Below are 25,089 nucleotides of genomic sequence, written 5' to 3' on the forward strand. Positions count from 1 at the left end.
TGGAAATTTTTAAATCAAGAACACTGGGTTAGTGGGCTGGCCCAGTGGCTCAGGCGGTTGGAGCGCCTAACTCCAAAGGCTGCGGGTTCAATTCCCACATGGGCCAGTGGGCTCTCAACCACAAGGTTGCCAGTTTGATTCTTTGACTCCTGGAAGGGATGGTGGGCTGCGTCCTCTGCAACTAACAACAGCAACTGGACCTGGAGCTGAGCTGAGCCCTCCACAACTAAAACTGAAAGGACAACAACTTGACTTGGAAAAAGACCTGGAAATACACACTGTTCCCCAATAAAGTACTATTCCCCTTTCCCAATAAAATCTAAAAAAACACACAAACAAAATAAAAACCTGAATTAAAAAAAAAAAAAGAACATTGGGTTAGTGAAAGGCTGTCTGGACTGACAGCATCAGCATTACCAGGGTCCTTGTTAGAGCTGCAGATTCTCGGGTCCGTCCTCAGACTACTGAATCAAAAACTCTGGGGAGTGGGCCCAGGAATCTGTGTTTTAACAAACCTTTCAGGTAGTTCTGATTCATTGGTATAGGATATTATTAAAAGTAAAAGAATGAAATTCAGAAGAGTAAATGTATGTGTTATGGTTTTGCTGAATAGATAACATTAGCTATAGTGACTTTTAGAAAGAAAGGATGAACATTGTTACAGAGGCTCATGCCCATGGCAGGCAATTGCTTCTTGACCTTTTTTGGCTAAATGCAGATGGAAGCAAGGTCGTGTTAGCTGTTGAAAGCATATGAGATGTGATCAGACAATACGGTGAATGTTTAAAAAGAAATTTATTACAGCAAAAGACACGTTGCCATTAATCCCCCTCAAAATGTTCTCTTTCACTTCAAACACACTTATCTCATCGTTCTTTCCACTTTTCTGAAGCAGTTCTGGAAGTCCTCTTTCTTGAATGTCTTTAATTGTGCTGTTGTGGCTGTCTTGATGTCCTGAATCATTTTGACTTTGGGGAAGAGCCAGAAGTCACTCGGTGCCAGATTCAGTAAATAAGGTGGATGAGGACACACCGTAATGTTCTTATTTGACAGAAATTGCCGTATACTAGAAATGATGTGTGACACAGAGTTTTGTCATGATGGAGGATGATTTATGGCACACTTTAAGACACCCCTTCTCTCAACCGTAGCTCACACCCGACTGACTGCACCAAACAAGTTGAAACTTATCACACATTGTTACTAAGGTTTGACGCGCCACTTCCCGTGTTGAAGACCCCTGCCTTTCCATTGGATGGCATGCAGCAGCAGCATTCACCATGTTTATTGATCACAATGGAAAGGCTCTGTGTCACATATTGCTTCTGGTATGTCAGTTTCTGTCAAATAAAAACATTATGGTGTATCCTTATCCACTTTATTCACCGGATCTGGGACCATGCAACTTCTGGCTCTTCCTCAAAGTCAATGATCATGAAAGGAAAATGTTTGGAATCGATTCAGGACATCAATCGATTCAGGCAGCCATGACAGCGCAAATCAAGTCCTCATGAAAGAGGACTTCCAGAACTGCTTCAGAAAGTGGAAAGAATGATGTGATAAGTGTTCAAAGTGAAGGGGAGTATTGTGAGGGGGATTTATGGCAATGTATCTTTTACTGTAATAAATTTTTTAATTTAAATACTGTGTTTTTTTGATCAACCCTTGTATATATAGTCCGCACGTAGCAGGTGTTGCAAACACTAATGCCCCAGGGACTGGGTATATAACACACGTGGGTCCAGCAGGGTGGGTAGTAGCCATGTACATGTCTTGTGTGAGTGGTGGGGCAGGAACCAAAGAGCAAGTACCGTCTAACGGGGGCAGCCTTTGCTTACTTCATTCTGCATTGTTGCCATGCAGAAATGTAGACCCAATTCGGCAAGATGTATAGATTTTGTTTTCCCATGAAAACCCAGAAATCTTACATTTTAAATGTGAAATCTCCAGATTTCAAAAAATTGACATCTAATTCAAAACTTTTAAAGTATTGTGTGGGCTAAATAAAATGTATTCATGGCCTAGATGCAGGCAGAGCACTGCCAGTCTGTGTCTCTGGTCTCCATTATCAGATGCCACAAGAAATCCCAATCTTTTCCTAAAGAAGAGCTGTATTTGATTTACTTGAACCCAGTGAGTTACTAATTTTAGAGGGTATTCGTATGGAAAAAAATTAATGGAAATTACTTATCTTTTATCTGCTTGGCCCTCAACCCCACGGCCAAGGTGTTAGTAGACGTGGTATCCCCCAGTAGTACTGCATTCCTCACACTTTCTCGTGTCTGATACCTCAGGAAGCCCTGTCCCACTACCACATCTAGCTTTCTCTCCCACCGCCCCAGTTGTCTGGCTTGCCCTCCTTGTGATGTCTATCGGTGTTTAGTGGGATGGTCAATGAGAGGAGCTTTAGATGGTTTACTTGCACCGGGCAGGTCTTGGGTTTCATCCAGGAAGTGGTTGAGGGTTTGTGATGCATGATTGTATTTAGAGAGAAGGCAGATTCAGTAACTAGTGAGGTTTTTGATGGCGCTTTAGAGGAAGAAAGCAACCATGAGTCAGTAGGAGAAGAATAGCCTGGCTTAGAGAAAACCATCTTGGAGCAGGCACTGTACATAACTGGAAAGAAAAGGACAATTGCTGTATATAATATCAAAGAAGTCCAGCTTGGCAGAACTTCTCTGAAGTTCACCCTAGTGACCAGCAGGGGGCACTCAAAGATCCTAAACGAAGGACTCATATCCTCCTTCCCCTTTGTTACTTCCTTCTCTAAAAAAATTCTTTTTGTTCTCTGATAATTTTAGACTTTAAAGAAGAGTTGCAGAAATAGTACAGAGTTCCCGTATAGCCTTCATCCAGCTTCCCTTTATGCTAACATCTTAATTACAGAACACTTATCAAAACTAGGAATTTAACATCAGTACAATATTAACTAAACTATAGAATTTATTTGGATTTCATCAGTTTCTCCACTCATATCCTATTTCTGTTTCAGAATCCAGTGCAGGACCCCACATTGTATTTAGTCACCATATTTCCTTAGTCTTCCTTTTGTGACAATTCCTCAGTCTTTCATTAATCTTCCATGACCTTGACACTTTTGAAGAGCATTGGTTAGATGTTTTTTAGAATGTCTCTAAATTTGGGTTTGTCTAATGTTTTCTTGTGATTAGAATGAAGTTATGCATTTTTGGAAAGAAATGTTGTGCCCTTTTAGTAGGTACATGGTGTCAATATGCATTTCTAATAATGTTAACCTTGATCGCTTCGTTAAAGTGATGTCTGCCAGGGTTCTCCACTATAAACTTATTTTATCTCTGTATTTACTCAGTATTCTGGGGAGATACTCTGAGACTGTGGTAGGCACCAATCTTCCCAAGATACCCAGATCCTAATTCCTCAAATTTGTGAATGTTACCTTACATGGCAAAATAACCTTTGCATATGTGATTAAGTTAAGGGTTTTGAGATGAGAGATTGTCTGGGTTCTCTGAGTCGGCCTTAAATGCAATCACAAGTGTCCTCTTAAGAGGGAGGCAGACAGAGATTTCATACAGAGACAGACAGCAACATGAAGATGGAAGCAGAGAGATATGCCGTGCTGCTGGCTTTAAAAATGGAGAAAGGGGCCGTGAGCTAAAGAATACAGCTTTAGAAACGGCAAGGAAACCAGTTTTTTCCCTAAATCCTACAGAGAGAGCATGGGTCTGCTGACACCTTTGTTTTGGCCCAGGGATACTGGTTTTGAACTTCTGGCCTCCAGAGCTGTAAGAGAATAAATTTATGTTGTTTTAAGCCACTATCTTTGTGGCACTTTGTTATAGAAGATACAGGAAACTAATAGACACTACGTAAACATTCTGTTTCTGCTTAAATTTTCACCTGCTAATTTTAGCATTCATCAGTAGATCTTGCCTACAGCAGTTATTTCTGTGGTGTTCTAATAGTGATTTGCTGTATGTCTCATTCTTAAGACATATGTTAATTGGAATTTTTCTGTAAGGAAGAATTGTCCCTTTTTTCCCCATTTTATTAGGTTGGTGCAAAAGTAATTGCAGGTTTTTTTTTTTAATTTATTGGGGTGACAATTGTTAATGAAATTACATAATTTCAGGTGTACAATTCTGTATTACATCATCTATAAATCCCATTGTGTGTTCACCACCCAGAGTCAGTTCTCCTTCCGTCACCATATATTTGATCCCCCTTACCCTCATCTCCCACCCCCCAACCCCCTTACCCTCTGGTAACCACTAAACTATTGTCTATGAGTTTTTGTTTCTCATTTGTTTGTCTTGTTCTTTTGTTTTTGGTTGATATGTGTATCAGTGAAATCATAGGGTTCTCTGCTTTTTCTGTCTGACTTATTTCGCTTAGCATTATACTCTCAAGATCCATCCATGTTGTCACAAATGTTCCTATATCATCTTTCCTTAACGCCGAATAGTATTCCATTGTGTATATATACCACAACTTCTTTATCGATTCATCTATTGAAGGACATTTTGGTTGTTTCCATGTCTTGGCCACCGTAAACAAAGCTGCAATGAACATTGGAGCACATGTGTCTTTATGTATAAATGATTTCAAATTTTTTGGTTAGATACCCAGGAGAAATAATTGCAGTTTTTGCAGTTATTTTTAACCTTTTAAACCGTAATTACTTTTGCGCCAACCTAATATTTTATTATCAGTATGGACTAAAGATTATTTATTTCATTCTTTAGGTTATCATCCAATTCAATCTTTTTGTTGTTGTTGTTCAAATTATTCCAGTTTTGGCAGTTGGGAACTTTTCCAATTTGGCTTCTTTGCCCATTGACATGCTCTCATCATTTTTTGTTTTGTTTTTTGTTTTTTGAGTACTTTCTTTCCGACACCGCAAGATATTTCAGGCCCATCTTGTGCTTAGAAGGGTTCATAGTCTTTCCACTTTTATTATTTCACTTATGAATCCTATATTTTGGAGGATTTTTAAAAATCTCCTATGAAATTGTGTTATTTATGAGTTATATGATTTTCCTACAAGGTAAATTTATTCTAAGGTGAACATTTAGAGTCTGGTGGATTGCTTGAGATTGCCAGTTCCACCCCCTTGTGTGGGTATAATTCCAGTCAAAAGCAAAGCAACACAGCTTTAAAAGTATTTTATTTTTAATTTTTTTAATTATTATGTTTTTAGTTACAGTTGACATGCAATGTTATATTAGTTCGAGGTATAGAGTATAGTGGTTAGACATTTATATAATTTACGAAGCCCCTGGTAAGTCTCGTACCCACCGGGCACTATACATTATTACAATATTATTAACTATACTCCCTATGCTGTACTTTACATCCCTGAAAAGCAACACAGCTTTTATGTAGACTAGACTACCTTATCAAGGGCAAGTGTCTGGTTTCTGACAGGCTTTCCTAGTAGCACAATTATTGCTGAATTTTCCTAAGCACCTGTGCTGTGGTCCCCAGACTATCATAGCCTCATGGTTTAGGGACCTTGATCGCTTCTAATTTCATCAACAGCTAAACTGGAGCTCGTATCTTTTTAAAGCTTACTGAGAGTTTAGGATAGGACTAGATCTAATGGCAACAGAGTAATTATTAACAAATTTATAGTTCTTTACTGTTTTTCTTTATGTTTTGAAATATATCTAATGGAGCATACAGATCATAAGCATATAGTACAATGGCGTTTTACATTTGTACATCTCTTTGTAACTGTGGTAGGCCAAATTCTGAGATGACTCCTACTGATCCATGCCCTTATTAATCCCTTCCCTTCAGTTACATTATATGACAAAGTCGACTTTAAAAAAAGAACAATTATCCTGGGTAGGTCTGACCTAATCAGATAGGCCCTGAACAAGGACCAGGTTCTTCCTAAAGAAAGAAATTGAAAGTGTGAGAAGGATTCCACGTGAGGATTTCATGTGAGGGAGATTCTTGTTGCTGGCTTGAAAGATGAAGGAGGACATGTAGCAAGGATTGTAGGCAGCTTGTAGGAGCTGAGGGCATCCCCTGGCTGACAACCAGTGAGGAAATGAGAAACTCAGTCACAAGGAAAGTGAAGGAAATAAAGTTGCTTATAACTATGAGGAACTCAATTTAGCCCACTTGAATGAGCTTGGAAGCAGATTCTTCTCCAGGGCCTTCAAAAAAGAGCATAGCCCTGCTGACATCAGGATTTCAACCTGAGACCTGAGCAGAGAGCTGGTCTGTGCCACGCCCCAGATTCAACCTACAGAACTGTGGGTAATAAATGCCCCTTATTTTTAAGCCACTAAATCGGTGGTGATGTGTTACACAGCAATAGAAAACTAATAAATTACCACCCGGGTCAAGATATAGAATGTTTAGAAAATAGAGAATATTTCCAGCATTCCATCACTGCCCTCTACTATTAAAAACATACTTTCACACTATTACAGTATTACATTTTTACAATAACCCTTTAAAATAACTAGAAATTTACCCACTTATAGATAATGAAATCAAGGTGCAGGTCCAATTAACTTAGAAAATCAAAGGGCCCCTATCTTACATATAAAATCCAACTAACTCACACCATTTGGGGGAAGGAAGCACACGCCCACAACTATATCAGTGATATAATGTATGTCTTTGTAAAGAGTGCTTCTACCACAACCTGTCGCTACAACTCTTGGAGAAACTTTGGCAAGTTACGAAGTAACTGGTTTTCTTCACCTTTAAAATATATTTGGACTGAGGTCCCTTTCAACATTCTCTGAATGTATTTCTCCTTATATAACGTGACCGGCTGTGCCTAAACAGCTTGACATACACCTATCCTCATTCCTCATCTTTCTGAGATGTCACCCAAGCATTCATCGTGTTTCCTGGTCAAGGAATTGTTTGACTTTGTTTCTTCTCTCTTGTCTTTCTTTCCCTTCATGAACTATGCTTTCCCTTTGGCCTGCCTTTTACTGTTCTATGGATAATTCCATGCCATAAAATTAAGGACATTGTGTCAGCACATGTGCACCAACATATACCCCCCACCCTGAATTTTCGGTGTATCCCTCTCTAGCTGTTTCTAGAATAACCTAGGGAAATTTCTCTCTCTGCTTTTCTCTCTCATTTTGTGCCATTTGTGGCCCAGATGATCCTCATTATGACTAATGAATGACATGGGATGATGCCTTTTGGAGGGAAATTTAAGCCACGGGCTTTAACGACAAACCAAGACATTTTAGAGAAGCAGGGACCTACTTGCAAATAATCAGAACTGTCTCTTCTGAGTTTGTATAAAGATATTTATATCTGCCTTTATAACCACCTCTGCGTAAACTTCTTTCTTCACCATCTACATTCAAGATAACCATAAAATTGAGTAGTAACTCATTTTTTAAAAATTATTTTTATTCCGCATGTATAGTATATTACGCGTTATATTATTATTTGAAGAGGCTTTTATATCTCAGTTATCTTACATGAAAATGCATTTTGAGTTCCAAGAAACACTGACTTTTTAAACAACTTCAGACTGCTTAAAATTCTATTCTATATTCTATATTCTACATAGGAAATGTTTTTGTCCCAGCTGACCATAAGAGGGCAATGTAGGTACATGCATTTCACTTTAAAAATATGTTGTGTTATTTAGTGCTACAGGTTGAAAGAATTAATGTCAGGTTCAGTAATTGATTTGCTTTGCTTGACTTAACTCTGGTAGTAAATGTAATTAACATTTGAATAGAAATGGTAATTGGTTCCCGTGTGATACACACTTTTCTTTATAGCATGTATTTGACACAGAATAGTCAGTTCTACTGAATTAACCCTGGTAAAAATTGTAACTTCAAAATCACTTGTAATACCCATCACAGTAAATATTTTCTTTGGGCCCCCTGTGTCTGCTCTGGAACTCTCTGGCCTGTGCAGCCACATGCTGATATAATTGAGGGAGCTTTGGGCAACATGTGGTAACAATGGGAAAGCCACACTTACTACCTGTTGAGAAATTGTTTTTGAATAAGCCAAATACACAATTGAATGAAGACAGTGAAGGGGCATTTCTTCTTTAGCCAGCAGCCTGATTAATCTTTTTCTCTTCATTCTCATTGATTCATCCATCCAATAAATATTTAAGTACCTACCGAGGTGTGGCAATTGTCATGCTTCATCTTTCATTCAGAATCCCACAGTTTGAAGAATGTTAGGGCAACGAATGGGTCAGGAAATAAATGATAGATATCAGGGTGTAGTCCAGTCCAAGGTGTATCTGGTCACGCTCCCCTAGCCACCCCTTCTATCAATGTCTGTGTTGAAATGAATTGTTCTGAATGAGAACTCAACTCTGATACAAAAACTTCCACAGCACATGATTCACAAACATCTCCAGCACATTAGCAGTTTTGATCCTCTCAATTCTGGTAACAAAAAATATTTACCCGACCTATTTTTTCTTTCATGATCACATTTGCCAAATAAACTTTTGTAAATGCTGTTTACTTTTCAACTGAGGCCCTGAACCAGCAAAAATTTAGCAGATATGTAAGAAAAAAGATTAAATATACACTATCTGTCAAATAAGGCACTTTTTTTTTTAGGACTTTATTGGGGAACAGTGTGTTTTTCCCCAGGACCTATCAGCTTCAAGTCCAGTTGCTGTTTTCAATCTAGTTGTGGCGGGGTGTCACGCAGGAGACCCTGCTCGCTGCACCATTTGTCGTGCGGGGTGTCTGGCGGGGTCCCAGCTCTCGCTCCCTACATAAGAACGCAGGACACGGTGAGGCCAAAAAGGAACACCCATGGAGCCATAGATAAGGGAGTCAAACCAATATATTCTCGCTGGCAGCTGGGCTGGAGACACAGGAAGCAGGATCTACATAATCTGCAACTCGCCGTCCTAACAGCAGTCCGCGCTTGCCAGCCACCATCTTCTTGCTAGCCCCCATTTCTTCTGCTAGCGTAGCCACAGCAGTTATATTAGTGGCCAATGGCTCACTGGTTACAGCTGACGGCCAACTAGCCACAGCTGATGGTCATCCAATCACAGTTGATGGCCATTTACTACCTGAGCCAGCACCTTTCTATGTGAGGCTGAGAGCCTGGAAACTGCTTTTTTGGGGCTTTGTCCCCACAGCGGGGAGGGGGGCGGTGATGGGAGGGCGGTGGCTTCCCACAGCCCACCATCCCATGCTGGAGTAGAACCGGCAACCTTGTTGTTGAAGGGCACCTTTCTTAAAGAGAATAAAACCAAAATAATTCTAAGTAATACGGGCAATATCAAGAAATCAAATTAAGGTGAAAATAGTCACAAATAGGGGACTCAAATTTAAATTTCTGAGTCATAAGCGTTTGGATTTTGAATTGTGGCTTAACAGGTGAGACTATAGAATCACTGGATTATGATCAAGTTTGAACCTTGGGGAGTGTGAGGAAGTGATATAAAATAATTGGTGGTTTTCTGAAGATTGTGGATTTGAATAAGTGTTAGAAACGAATAAGTGTATACCATCAGGAAAAAAGCCAAAAAGAAAATGGTTGATATCTACAAACATCTGTTTCTGAGAGGCAGTATAGCATCGTGGTTAAGAGCATGGGCTTTGGGGCTCACCTGCTTGGATCAGGTCCTGGCTTTGCTGCTTACCAGCTCTGGGGCCTAGGTCATATTGCTTAACTGTGCTGAAAGGTAAGGATAATAATAGGACGTACCTTAAAGGATTACCCTGAGCACCACATGAGATAATGTTTAAGTGCTCACAACGGTGTCTGGTGCAAAGTATACCTGTAAGAAACATTAAGCATCCCTGTCTGTCTGTTTTGAAGCATGTAAAGTGTGTTGTTTCCATAGTGGCATTTTCTTAGGGCAGAGGATGTTGATTCTTCCTCTGAAAGGGGTCCTGGCACTGTTATCATGTGTAGCTAGACTATAACCATGAATACACATGGCGGTGTATTTTTAATATTATTCACTGTTCACAAAGACCTTTGAACCTTTTGTATAGTAAGGAATCATTCTTTAGACTGTGTGTCATAGTTTGGTCTCTGAATTGGTGGTTTTCTGAATTAATAGTTGATTAATGGGTTAAAACTTTCCTCTTAATGGGCTGAGAAACAGTGGATTGTTACTATGTATATGTAAAATGTGAATTTAAGTTGTTACTTGCCTAACAGGCATTTGGATGAGAAACTTCTATTCTGGGATAGCACTGGACAATGCTTATATTTACACGTTTCCTTGGTTTTTGCCTGCCTTTATTTTTGGCTTTGATTAAAAACATGCATAATCAGGGGGAATGCTCAAAGTCCCTTTTTCCCCTTCTGTCCACCAACACACTTACACCCGTTTCAGACCTTCCCATTTTTGTGCAAAGGAGAACCTTTGGTAACAAGGGGGAAGTTTGGGATTTCTTTGAGATGTGACAGCAGGAAATGTTACCCTTATGCCATCAGGCTAACACTATAGGGGCATAATAATTGTGTTTCTAGAAACCTTTTTTCATGTGTGGTTTGTTGGAGAAGAATTTCAGAATATCTCATATTTTTCCTTTTTCTTTTCAGAAACTAACCACCTAGAACTATCTCAAGACTCAGGAACTTTTCCTTCTGGGTATTATTACAAAGATCAGTGGAGGCCTAGAAAGCTTAAGATGCGCCAGTTTAACGATCCTGACAACATTACAGAATGCTTACAAAGAAAACTAGTGTATTTATTTGGTGACTCAACCATCAGGCAATGGTTTGAATACCTAACTACATTTGTCCCAGGTTGGTGCTTTGCGTTTTGTTTCAGAACTCTTTCCCACATGCACGGAATCATCTTTGAAATAAGCAGACTCACTCAGGTGCCTGAAGAAAGGCATCAAGTGAAAAAACAGTTATTTCTCTGTAGGACTAAAGAGGTTTCTTAACCCTGGAGAGATGTGTGATAGTTTTTGCTCAATGGTGGGGTTTTGATGTATTGATGGAAGCACTGGTTTCTTATTGTATGAAGTTCATCCCACTGATTAGCTATGTGACCTTGGACAAATCATTTGCTTCTCAAAGGGGCTTCATTTCTCCATGTGAGACGAGGCAGCTGGACAATATCACATCACTTCTAATATTCTAGAGGTGGACATTTCCAGTTGTTTCTCTCTTAGTTCTCTTCAGTCCAAATCCAAGCTGAAGGAAGGAAGCAGCCCAACTGGCTAGTCTATTTTAACGTGTCCATGCAGGAAAGCCGTCCTGATGTCATCCATTGGGCATTCCATTGGGTGACTCAGAGATGGAGCTGCTCCGACTGAGGGAGTCTGGGTAAGTCCCAGCAGTCTTAGCTTCCTGGTTTCACTGCTGGGCTCCAGGGCTACTCTCTAGACTCAGAATAAACCCCACTCAGTGGAAGACCATCCCTCATTCACAATGGGCCTTTCCCTCTTCCTGGAAGGGGTGAGGAAGGATGGATCCCAGGCAAGAGGACTAGAGGACTAACAACTCTGCTTGCAATTTAGAGAGCCGATAAATGATTCTGTGGGAGCTGTTTTTAAGGGCGGTTTATGGGCAGGGATTTTTATAAAGCAAATTCCCATGGTTTCTTGTGAGTTGTTGTTTGTGATGTTTTTCTTTTTTCTCTTTTATTTATTATATCAACTTTCACACTTAAGTGTTAGGAAGAGAGAAGTAGACGTGACCTCAAAAAGTGAAAAGTTAATTCCAGTTTTTGTTTTGCTTGTTTTTTATTGAAATAGACATAGCTGAGTTCTAGTCGGTAAAGCATAAATTATAAATCAAGAGAAAGGAAATAATTTGTATGGCATGATGCTAAGCATGGTTTGATGCCGACCAGGCAGGGCCCTCCAGGAGTTGCTTGATTCTTAAGTTCTAATGACGTAGCTTGGTATTTCCTTTCATAGCAGTGATCACGTTGTCTTGATCATTTTCCACCATACCCTTCGTAGAGATTTTTACCTGATAAAGCTTTGTGTCTGTACTTGATCTTAATCAAAAGAAAGAGTAGTAGGTTGAGCTTTTATTCAATTAAGTGGGGCTAAATGGTAAGTATTATAGTAATGAATTAGATAGGCACATCTAGAAGAGGAGCCTGGGACTGCATGGGGAAAAAAACAAACCTTTACGTTAACCCTCAAGAGAAATATAGGACATATAGTTTGATGTTACTTCTTTAGAAGTGACTGGAAACGCCTTGGGGGCAAGGACTAAATTCTCCATCTGAGCACTGCTGACTTATAGCACTGTAGTAGCTGGCACTGAGTAGGTGCTTAGAGAATGTTATCTGAATTGGGTTGCCAAAATTAGTCTGTTTTCTGTAAGGCACTTACAGGAATATTTAGGGATATGAGACAGGCCTCTCCTCATGGGGCATATATTAAATGATGAATTATACAAAGTTTTTTTTTTTTTATGAGTAACAAGGAATCAGTGATTCCTGGTATCTTCAGAAGATCTCAGAGAAGCTGGACTTTGAAACACAGCAGATAAAGTGGGGGGAAGAAGAGAATTCTAACTGTGCTGCTATCTTTGTTATTCTTATGACAGAGATGGAAGTTCTCTAAGATATTAACATGATTTTCCATCCATTGGGTGAAACTGAAAGTCAGAAGAAACAGAGTCGCTCATTTCTTTCCCTTATAGCAAAAAGAGGTATTTAGTGACTATTATGTGTTCATAAAAAAGCAGAAGTTACTGCCTTTGTCCTGGAAGAAAGAATATTTATTAGAGCAATAACGTGTAAATGCCACGTTGTTTTTTTAGATTTTCAACCATCAGGGCAAACAGGAAGATTTCTTGACTTAATAGTGGTAAACAGGTTATTTTATTTCTGAGGTATGGACATAGGTGTAGAATCTATCACTGATGTTATTACTTGTAATGTCATGTTTATGGAGTGATTTAAATAATAACTGTTAGACTCAAGACCATGAGGTGAGGGAGGCCAAGGTGCAGTGACCTAGGCATTGCCTTTACATTTGTGTTGTACCTGTTTCTTGTACTTTCATTTTAAAACCTGTTTTTTGAAGCCACTAAGTAAAGAATAAAGAAAGTGTATTTGCTTGGTTAGAACATTTCTATGAATTTGGGTTTTCCTTGTTTCAGATTTAGTGGAGTTTAACTTGGGCAGTCCCAAGAATGTGGGTCCCTTCCTTGCGGTGGACCAGAAGCACAACATCCTGCTCAAATACCGCTGCCACGGCCCTCCTATCCGCTTCACCACCGTCTTTAGCAGTGAGCTCCATTATGTGGCGAATGAGCTGAATGGCATCGTGGGAGGGAAGAACACGGTGGTAGCCATAGCTGTGTGGTCTCACTTCAGCACCTTCCCCTTGGAGGTGTATATCCGGCGGCTCAGGAACATCCGGCGAGCAGTGGTCCAGCTCCTGGATCGAAGCCCTAAGACCGTGATAGTTATCCGGACAGCGAACGCCCAAGAGCTGGGGCCGGAGGTGAGCCTTTTCAACAGTGACTGGTACAACTTTCAGCTGGACTCCATCCTTCGGAGGATGTTCTCAGGGATTGGAGTCTATCTCGTTGATGCCTGGGAGATGACTCTGGCCCATTATCTACCCCACAAGCTACATCCAGATGAAGTTATTGTGAAGAACCAACTAGACATGTTCTTGTCCTTTGTGTGCCCCTTGGAGACCTAGCCTGCCCTGGAGGGGACTGGAGGAATCACTTTCAGCGACTTTCTCCATCACCTGCATTACAGAGATTACGGGTGGCCCAGTGGAGAGACGGCTCCCATTGACATGTAAAAAAAATTCAAGAAGAGCTGGACTTTATATAAAGATTTGTAAGGAGCATAGAAAATGCAGATTACATTATAGATTACCTATAGAATATTCTCTGATCTTGACTTGGCCATGGGAGAACAATTATTAACAGCATCCACACACTGTATTGCCCTTGTAACCAAAGATGCTAATGAGTGTGTTTTAACTAGCTTCTCCTGGGAGAGGAGATTACTGTACTAAAAAGTGTGAAAAATGATCCGACCTAAATGGAAGGGACGAGTTTGGCTAGCAGTGGAGTGTCTGTAGCTTATGTGGCAAAGGAAATTGAGCACTGTCTGCACAAATAGCACAGTTGGTCCATATGCAGCGGGGTGAACTAGGGAGGCATATATTGTCCATGGCTCCTGTAACGCACTGAAGCCTGCCATGTTTCAGGAGTTTCTCTTGATGATCCACTTTTTGTGAATTACCTAGAAAGACCAGTGACCTTGGTCACAATTTCTAGTGAGAATATTTGCAGTGTTCTGCTTTTATCTAGAAAAGAAGCAAAAGGTAGATATGCAAAGCAGTATGTATACAATCTCCATGTTCAGTTGCTATTTGCATTGGGTGGTTGTTTCTTGATTCAGCTAAATTTTACATGATGAATACTTATTTTAAAATAAACACTTTTGAAACTAGAAGGGTGAAATCTGTAAATGGAAATTTATTTTTGTGTTCTGAAGTTTGAGGGTTTTAAGAATTGATTGTTATGTAAAAAATGCTATTTATTATAAAGTTGTGGAAATTATTTCCATCTATTTCACGTATTTCTTTTTTGGTTGTTATTTTGAATTCCTACCAAAATTAGAAATTAAAATCTAATTAGAAATTAAAGTTAGATATTGAAATCTGTAACAGGTATTTCTTGATTTGGACATAAGGTACACACTCTTAGAATAGTGGGTCAAGTAATTTGTATTTTAACTTAAAATAGAGAGTGTAAGATCTTCCTTTCCTAGCCATGAGGGCCACCTTCAAGTTTACAAAATATATATCGATTGGGAAAGAAGATTGATTGATTGATTGACTTTATTAGTTTCAGGTGTACAAAGCAACATAATAGTTAGACATTTACACCCCTCACAAAGTGATACCCTCCGCCCCCAAGCTACTACCCCTCTGACATCTTATACAACTGTTACAATACTACTGACTATCTTCCTTTGCTATGCTCCACCTCCTGTGACTGAGAAAGACAGATACCTTAAGAAGATTTTTAATTATTTTCTGAGTCTGAACAGGACCAAAGTAGTTAAATATATTAAGATAGCTTAATTTTAATGGTCTTTAAGCTTTAGAATGTCTAAGGATCACTTGGAATACTTGATAAAAATGCAGAATTGGGGCTGTACCTCCTGGGAATTGTGGAATCAACCTTTGTGACAAGTGCCCAGTGATTCTGATGCAGTGGTGGTATGCTACACTTTGAGAAACACTAAGGGAAGAGGGAAGATAGAACTAAGGAAATAATATTTTTTTTGTCTATTATTTCAGGGGCTTTGTCCATAACAATGAATTCTGATCATAATAGTGTAGATGATAATAGCTTCATTTTATAGATGAGGAACTTGAGTTTGAATTTGAACTAAGGTAAATGAGAGTCCATAGCTCTTTTCAACTACAACTTGTTGGACTTTTGTAAAAAGAAGTATTCTTTTTCCTGAAAAAAAGTTTTGAGCGTTTTCCCAAGGATTGATGGAGAAGGCTGAGTCATTATCTTCCCAGGAGAATTTCAAGAAGAGAGAGGACACTGCCTCTCCAGGGCTTTGGAGAGATGCTACTTGTTTGTGCAAATGGTTTCTTGTGATCTTGTCCAGTTTCTGTTATTTTTTGATTTAGTGACATAAGATCCTAAGCATTTGATGACACAGTTTCTTGAAGTATTCTCAATCACTCCTGTCCCTCTTGTAATTTGCTTTTCTACTCCAGTATGGAAGTTTTAAAAAAATGTATAGTGTAGAATTTGAAATACTATCTAAATCCTTTTTAGAACGATTAGATACAATATTTTAATTTTTTCTGAAAAGCTTATTTTAGGCCAGTACCACATTAGCATGCCAGCCAAATAGCGTAGTTTGTTTTAAATACATATTTTCCATTATAAAGGGCATCATGATTCTCCCCCACATTTAAAATATGTTTTAAATACATATTTTCCCCCACATTTAAAATATGTTTTAAATATATATTTTCCATTATAAAGGGCATCATAATTTTAAAAATAATTTTTTAATTTTTCAGTTACAGTTGACATACAATATTAATATTAGTTTCACCTGAAACTACATAGTGATTAGACATTTATATAACTCATGAAGTGATCACCCGTTAAATCTAGCTGTACCCGTCTGACACCATACATAGTTATTACAATATTATTGACTATATTCCCCATGCTGTAGTTTACATCCCCATGACTTTTCATCATAATTTTTAAAAACTGTAAAATCTAGAAGAAAACCTATGGATAGAATCCAGAATTCTATCATCTGAATGCAAACACCATTACCATTTTGGTATATTTTCTTCCAGGTTTTTTAAACCACATAGCTGTAATCACAGAATATGTAATTTGTATCTGTGGTCTTTTTAACATACAAATGTTTTTCTGTGTTAAATAGTCTTTACAACTTAATTATAAACGTAATTATAATTTACAACTTAATTAGCCTCAGAGTTCCACTAATGATGTTACCATTATTTACATAAGTTGGCCGTTATAGTTGTACATATAGATTTATAATAAAATATTAAAACAGTGGCTTATATACAATTTCATTGGGTTAAAATATGGATTTTTATTTTGGAATTGGACAGCATTCATTTCATTTAATGGATCTCCTCATAGTCTAGAACTCAAATGATTGATTTGATGCTACTTGTGAAAGGGAGAATCCATAATGAGGTCCTTCCATATTTTATATAAGTCAAATTATATTTTATAGAAGTCATCCTATTAAGAGTAATTTTTCTTTAAAAAATACAAAACAGACCTTTGGTGTTTCAGTATGATCCATTTTACCATTCTGAACAACCATCATTTTATTAAATACCAATTGCCTGACACTTTCTGGCTTCAGATATTAAGTTTCAGATTGATACATCCAGCTGCTTGACAAGAATATACATGGTAAGCCTTTACACACCCAATGTGTTACATGCCAGAGGTGAGTCTGTTTCAGGACTCTATTAAAGGAAATAGCTGTGGTACAGGGAAATAAACATCCAAGAGAAACAACAAAAACAAGACCGCTCCGTCCAAACTTCTCAACATTATCTTTCTGGGTCTGGGTAAATTCAGCCTTTTAATATTAGCTAGTCACATATGCCAGAAATGCCACTTGAAGTGTATTTATTCTCTTGTGTTACAGTGCACTTAGAATGCCTACTCCTCAGTGTACAAAAATGAGATCTCCAAGGTGCTTCTTTCTCTTTGAAAGTGAGACCACAGTCCCTGAGTGCTAGGGGCATCTTAGGAATCCTGGGGCAGTGGGGCAGGGGGTGGAAGATATGAGGGTTGTTGAGGGCAGAAGTTTATAGGATACAGAAGGTAGAAAGGCACAAAATGCACCTCATCAACTTGTCTAACCTGTCTCTTGGAAGTGCTCTTACATTTTAACTTTTTTTAAAAAGGGTGAACTTAAGTATTATATTTTGCTTTTTAATATCCTGTATTAAATGAGAGGAAGTTAGGTTTCTTTTTAAGAAGGCTCTTGTGTTGTTTTAAAGTTTTAAGGACCTGCTTGTGTTTAGTTCTAGATACCCATTCCTACTGGAGGACGAGACATTTCTTGTCTAATTATAAATCTGGATTGTAATACTGTGTGTGTGTGTGTAGGGAAGCAGTACACAGATTACAGTAATAAGTGTCCCGGAAGGAAAAGAAGCCACAGTGAAACCAAATGTCACCGGAGAAATCCTTTTAGTATTGTGCAGAGTGGTTCATTCTCTTTAAATTCACCCCATCTACCACCCACCCCATGAAAATAGTGATCTTCATGTTACAGGACCACTGCTTTATTTGCCGTATGTTCCTTGCCCTTTAATTTGTCAATGAAGGCACATGCTAGCGATACTACTTTTGTGATTGCCTTATTTAAAAAGCTGTGTTACAGAAAAGTTATACGCCCCGCCCCAACAAACACACATTCGGTGGCCGTATAGACAAAAAAAACGAAATAAGAGAAGGGGAATCTAAGGAGGAGGCAACGCTGATGGCTGGCGGTGCGTTCAATGAGACGTTTTCAAAAGGCATCCCTAAGAAAACCGTTTTGTTTATAGATTTGTTTCTGATTCCTCTGCGCCGCTCCAGTCCAGGTCTTGGAGCCCGCCCTCGAGGGGAATGTCCGGGACTCGGGTCGGTACCTTTTTCGCCTGGGAATTTCCAGTGTGCAGAAAAAAAATCCACGAATCTAGCCCTCTCTGCGTCTCCCCCCCGCCCCTCCGCTGTGCCCACGCAACCCCTTTCGAACGAGAATTTGACCGTATTCTGTGCTTCAGAGAACAGTTCCTTAGCTTCCCCCGCCCCCACCTCTCTGGAGGGGTGACCAGAAAGCGAGCGCTATAAAGGGGGCCAGGAGTGGGGCTGGCCGCCTCTTGCCACGAGGTCAGATTCCGAGTTCTTAGAGAAAAAGGCTGCTTCACTGCTGCTGCTTATCATGTAACCTCAAAAGGAAACTGATCATCTTTCTCATGCTCTCACGTACTTGGGTCATTATCGCTGATTACAGCTGGAAACAATTGATTTGCCTTTACGTATTTGTATGACTTGACTCTTCAAACACAAAGGTATATTTTTTATTATTTGATATTTAGTATGAAAAAGTATCTTAAGTGCTAAGCTTTTTTTTTTTTTTTTTTCCTTTTCCCATATTCAGAGTCTTTCCTTTGGAGTCACTTTCTGATAATTGAGTAGTCATATACTTGTTTGGGGGCAATATATAGGGGGGAGCAGTTTTTTGGGAGTCAGAAAATCTGGGAAGCTTTTATAGTTTGATAGTGGCTATGAATCGGTTGTTTTCCTTGAAGATGCTGATGGAAGAGGTGGGTGGAATGAGTGATGAAAGGAGCATAAATTTAATGTAACAATTTATCTTTAGTCAGTGAGAAAGAACAGTGATGCTCCAAGGCAGAAATCTCCCAGGAGACTTCAGTGTGGGTTTAGAGGTATACTTTCTCATGAGCCAAGGGTAGGCATAAAATTATTTCTTTATGTAAAAATATATCTGAGAAAATGGAAATGTTTTATAGTATGCCCTCATTAATTCTTATATTACCTCTGTAATATTAAAGACAAATATTATACAGCTATTTCGTGAATGAGAGAAACCTGAAATTTGATGGCTCGGCGGGACACCCAGATTTATAACAACCTATATAAAGTATTTTAAGGGATGTTGTGCAAATAAAAGCACATTTCTAGGTAGGATAGATTAGAGATTCCCTCCACAGGTATTAGTGAACTGGCTGTTGTGGGGTGGGGGGTGGCCCAAAGAGGATGACTTTTAATATGTAAATTTTAACCTCTTGGTAATATGTATTCCCCCATTTTAAATCTGGCATCTAAAAAATATATTATCTGATCAGGTGGAATATTTTTTTGCTTCTCTTAGATGATAGGTTTTGAGACAATAAAAGGAGAGAAAAAATTCTAAAGCTTATTCACTGCCCTCAATAGTCCCTGATAGAGGAGGGGATTGGCCACACAGGTCATCTAAACATGTGGATAACTCTGATATCTTTTCATTCGGCTTCAGAATACAGTGTATGATCCACCACCCCTCTCCATTATAACATCTTGCTTGCTAAATACACAGTTGGGCAGGGTACAGGTGAGGAGCCCTGGGCAGATAGAAGAGTCAGTCTGAAAGGAGTTAGCACAAGAAATCAGAGCACAGCACACGTAATGTTAAACGGTTGGCAGCATCCTTTCCAGCATGGAGGTGATGACCGTGGTCAGCATAATTTAGTTGTCCAGATACACCCTGTTCCTCATTGAGGAAATGGAGACAAACCTTTCTCATTCTGCTTTGTCCTGAAAGAAGTCCTGCTCTCAGAAAGCAGAAGGAACCCTCTCAGGAGTTAAAAAGCCATAGAGAGCACTACCAAAAGAAAAGATTTGATAATTGTTCTGTGACCCACATCAGTTGCTCCTGAGAAAACCTTCCCTTTTGGCTCATAGCTGACAATGATCTGACTGTCTCTTGATTTCCCCCCACAGGTTAACAGGAAGATCAGGAGACTGAGCGGCACCTTTTGGCTTTCTTGGCCTGATGCTGAACTTCCGAGGGTGAGCAAGGAGGAGATTTCTAACCAAACAGGATCCAGATGTTACCCGGACATTGGCTGATGTAGTCCAAACGGGCAGTGTGATGTTTTCTAAAATTTCTAAGATTCTTGGATCTCTTAAATCAATCCATTTTTGAAGTTGCCTCAAAGTTACTATGAATTTTACTTATAAGGCATTTTACTGTGATTTCTTGCTAACTAAGATTTTTTTTGGTGATTTAGCATCTTTTTAACCAATTTGAGTTTCCGCTATTTTCCATGAGTGGAGGACACATGAATAATACATCTCGGAGGGGAATTTAGCTCTCTGTGGACAGTTTCAGGGTTATATAATCTTTAGCAGACTCAGCATCATGCCCCCTACAGTTTTGGTGAAAAGGTTCATTAAAGTTAGCATATGTGGTTTCTGATGAAAGCACTTCCTGTTCCTTTAATTTGGGACCATCTGTGAGGTGAACACTTTCTTTCCAAATTTAGTAGATTAAAACATTTTACTGCTCCTTGGGGGAGTTAGTGGGTAGGGAATTAACATTTATTAAGCACTTAGTTTGGGAGTTGACCAGCAAAACCTCATGTAACCCTCATAATAGCATCTGAGGTAGACATATTTTATAGGTGAGGAAATTGAGGCTCAGAGGGATCAAACAATTCAAGATCCCCCAGATAGTAAGAGGCAGAACTTGGATTTGAATCTGAGAGGGATTGTTTCCATCGCCAGTGCCCTTGCTGCCAGGCCACTGGGATAGCAGCAGAGGTACAATGGGGAGAGATCAACCTTTTTCCAGGGCTCTGATGTCCCTAGTGTCCCTTCCTTTCCCTAGCTCACACCCGGCTACTCCCTACTCCCTGTTCAGATTTAACCTAGAAAGTTTTAGCTGATAACCACATAACCCTTTGCAGTTTAAGAAGACCGCAGAGAAATCTTTCATTCCTCAACGAGTGAAGCTGCTGTATCGTGGTGGCATTGATGGCAGTGGTTGGGCTAATGTTTGAGGACAGGCAGCCTGTTACTTACTAAGCCATTTTTGGACACAAAAGCTGGGATTATAAAGAAAGGGGAGTCCTGCTGCTCGTTCTCCTTGCTCGTCGCAGGATATTTCCTTCTGTGCTAGAAGGCTAAGCCTAGGAAGAACATTTCTAGTCCCAACTCTGGGGAAGCCGCCACTGTTGCGGCTTCTGAGGTATCTGGGGTAGCCAGCAACCCTCTTCTCTTGAGCTCTACCGTTCCTGCTCTAGCAGAGTGAGTTAGCTATCTGAATTAATTTCTTTCAGAGGTAGCCCCTGATAGAAGTTTGCATGTTTTGTAGTGGTAATTTAAAAAAAAAATTCCACATGATCCTTTTCTAGTTTGTGTTTCCTATAGGCTCTTTTGTATAAGGGGAGTAAAGTTTTAACCACCCAAATCTACTTGGGTGGTTAAAAAATAAAGTGGTGTGATGAATTAAGGAAGAATTTCAGTATTTGTCGTTTGAGGCAATGCTTCTCAAACTTAAATGTGCATAAGGATTACCTGTGAATCTTGCTGAACTACAGATTCTGTTTTAGTAGGTCTGGTGTGGAGATTGTAATTCTGCGTTTTTATGCTAATATTGCTGGCCCAAGGTCCATACTTCGAGTAGCAAAATTAAAAGTCTCCTTAAGTTCCAGTTAATAAGAAAAATTAATGGAGTTTTTCTATAAAATCTGTATATGTCATTTTACCAGGTAGGAAAGTACGTTCTGTCATGGTTATGTTAAACAAAAATGGTAATGCCACATTCTTCATATGGGATACCAAATGTCTGAATTGAACTTTCCAGAATTCTGTGAATCACCTAGATGTTATATCCATACAATGGCAACTTCCAGATATTTGAAGACATTAAAAATGAATTTCTCACTTTTTGTTTAGATCTTTAGCAGTGTGCAGATATTTTTTTATATTGGAGTAAGGCTTTTGGACACATTTTAGGATTGGTTAGCATTTGTGCATTCCTAGTCGTCTGATTACTTCAGTCAAGTTTGCTATCTGTCATGGCACCTATTTTTTAGAGTAGCTAATAAGTAATAAGTAAAGCATGCCTTCTCAAATAGGGTGATACTGTCCCCAAGAGGGCAAAATTGGTTCTTGGGGGGACATACCTTAGCTATTACAATGGTTTGTGGCCATCTAAAGGACCATAGTACATAAACAGATATACTGTATATCTATGGTTCTAAACTTTCATCAGAGGACAATTAGGGAAAAAAATGTTTGTCACATCTTAGGGCATGTGCTAATGAGAACAAGTTTGAGACACACAGCTGTATGTGCGCTACACATCCTTCTTCAGTTGAAGTCAAAAAGATTTTTCTCTGGCCTGCTATGTTTTAGTATCTTGCTTTATGTCTGTGTCATTGTCATGGATTTTTAAAATACCTGCTTCCAGAAAAAGGGTGTTCTTTTAATTTCAGGATCATTTTCTTCTAGTATATCCTTAAATATGTTTAATATTTTAAGAAATTGTGATAGAATATATATAACATAAATTTTATCTTCTTAACCATTTTTAAGTATACAGTTTGGTGGCATTAAGTACACTCACATTCTTGTGCAATGGTCACAATTCATCTTTTGAGACATTTTTCATGTTCTCAAACTGAAACTCCATATCCATTAAACAGTGACTTCCCATCACCCTCCTCCCCGCCACCACACCATTCAGTTTTTTTATCTTTATAAATTTGACGACTGTAGGTACTTCTTATAAGTGGAGTTATACAATATTTTTTCTTTTGTGACTGGCTTATTTCACTTAGCATGTCCTCAAGGTTCATCCATGTAGTAGCGTATGTCAGAAATTTCTTCCTTTACACCGCTGAGTAGTATTCCATTGTATGTATATACCACCTTTTGTTTCTCCATTCATCTGTTGATGGGACATTTGAGTTGCTTCCACCTTTTGCCTATTGTGAATTATCCTGCTATGAAAATGGGTGTACAAGTATCTGCTTGAGTCCCTGTCTTTAATTCTTTTGGATGTCTACCTAGATGTGGAATTGCTAGATCATATGGTAAATCTATGTTTGATAGTTTGAGGAACTGCCATACTGTTTTCTAAAGCATCTATACCATGATGATTTCTTTTTAACTCTTTTGTGCAGTGTTTGGCAGAGTGCAGTGAAAAAGTGTATACACCATGATTATATGACAGAAAGTGACCTGAAGTTCAGAGTAAATAATCTGATGAGTGGTTTAGCACCCCGACTGTTAAAACAAATCAAACTTCCCTTACACACTCACCTTGTGTGTCCACATACCACAGTATACACACAAACAAGTGCATGGCTGGGAATAACTCCTCTCAGAATCATTGAGGTAACGCACTTAGAGCATATGGGTCAGGTCCTTTGGAAAATGTGGACCACTTGCCATGGAATCCCACATTTAAAAGAAACCTAGAGAGGCTTATGGGAGATTTGAAATGGTCAGAGCTACAAAGCTGGGCCACCCTTGTGAGTGAAGAGGAGCTGAACCGAGAACACGAGAACACCTTGAGGATAGGAATCATGTGAGTTTGGATTTTCACCCTCCTCTTCATTCCTCCACCTCCTTCCCTCACCTCTGTAAGCGTGTGAGCACATGGTCATGCTGCGAGTTTTTGTTGAACAAATCATGCAGAGTGGAAAACAAGTGAAAGAATTATTTATTTTCTAATCTGTGGAAAACTATGTTGAAGGCTGTCAGAACTTTCTACTTCACACCTCTGTCAAGAGTAAAGGAGGTGGGTTTAATCAGGAGTAGAAGACGAGGGTTGGAGGACACCGAACGGATCACAGGGCAAGGCTGCTGAATGTACCCTTGTGTCATCATGGATGAACGGGGACTGTCTGAAGGATGGCTGACATATGTGGGCCTTCCCAGCCCTGCTGTTCGGTGCTGATGTTTCACAGCTTTTAGACAGACAGTGAAATCAGTTTGTTTGTTTCTCTGTGGTGTTGAACAGCATCCAGCATTAAGATAAGAAAGGGGTTCTCAAGCACAACACGAACGTCAGAATCTAGGACTGGTGCCGGGTTGCAGCCACAGTGTTTAGAGCAGATGGGAGGTGTGGGGTGTGCGGGGATGGTGTTAAAAGACTGGCTCTCTCCTCTCCATACCTCGTTTATGTTTGTTCATTCTCCACCTTTCATGGTTGTTGATTGTGTGTGTGGGGGGACTGTCTCAAAATGCAAACCTTTGGGAAAGGTTACTGTTTATGTCTCAGTGTGAATTAATTTTGAAATGCCTTCTTGAGCTTTTACTGGATGAGAAGGGCACGAAGACTGACCTGGTCAGACAGCAGCTATGGCGGGACATGCAGTCGTGGGAGCAGCTCCGGGAATGGACTATGAAGGTTAAAATCCAACTTGGCCTCCCCCACTCTCCTTCACCTGGCCTCCATATTGCCGTCCATGGTGTTACCACTCTATCCAACTCAAGGCCTTGGAGTTACCCTCTGACTCTCCTCTCTTTGTGCGTTCAGTCTGCTGTCACTCCTATAGATTGTATGTCTGAAATATTTCTCTAAACAAATTTGCCCTTTCTATTCCTGTAAGCACCACTCTAGTTGAGGTCTAGTTGACCTGTCATCTTGGTCACCTACACACAGCTGCCACTTTATCCTTCCTGAGGTATGGCTTTACTCATGCTTTTATTCTGTTCAGAATCCCCATGGCTTATCACATTAGCTCCAGCATTCTCAGGCGTTATCAAGGCCCTGTAGGGTAGGGCAGCAAACTTGACTCCATGAGTCTCCTCTTTTCCTATATTCTTTTCTTGTTGGGCTGGTGGTCCAAAGAGGCTAGAATGCTAAACAATCAAGTATTAAACGGAACTTTGCAAAATAGGTAATAATTATAACTACCATAATTGAGTGTATATTGTGTGCCAGGAGTTGTTCTAGGCATATCATGTACGCTACCTCATTCACTAACCTACACCCTGACAGGATTCAGTTAATATACCCATTTTATGGGTGAGAAATTTAATAAAATCTATATGGTTATTAAGTGAATGGAACTGGGATTTGAACCCAGGTTTGTTTGATTTCAAAACCCTATGCTT

At 39.4% G+C, this 25,089-nt stretch overlaps 1 protein-coding gene across 7 annotated transcripts in view; it reads left to right on the forward strand.

The window, feature by feature from the left end:
• NXPE3 (neurexophilin and PC-esterase domain family member 3) overlaps window positions 1-16,497 on the forward strand; it is a 43,133-nt gene extending 26,636 nt beyond the window's left edge. For all 7 annotated transcript variants that reach the window (XM_081076838.1, XM_081076837.1, XM_081076836.1 and 4 more), the window contains 2 exons: window positions 10,525-10,731; window positions 13,057-16,497. In XM_081076838.1, coding sequence (XP_080932964.1) covers window positions 10,525-10,731; window positions 13,057-13,607 — 758 coding nt within the window. In that variant the 3' untranslated portion in view covers window positions 13,608-16,497. The remainder of the gene's footprint in view (window positions 1-10,524; window positions 10,732-13,056) is intronic.
• The last annotated feature ends 8,592 nt before the right edge of the window (window positions 16,498-25,089 follow it).

The sequence above is a fragment of the Rhinolophus hipposideros genome, assembly GCF_964194185.1.
Source record: "Rhinolophus hipposideros genome assembly, chromosome: 2".
Taxonomy (NCBI): Eukaryota; Metazoa; Chordata; class Mammalia; order Chiroptera; family Rhinolophidae; genus Rhinolophus; species Rhinolophus hipposideros.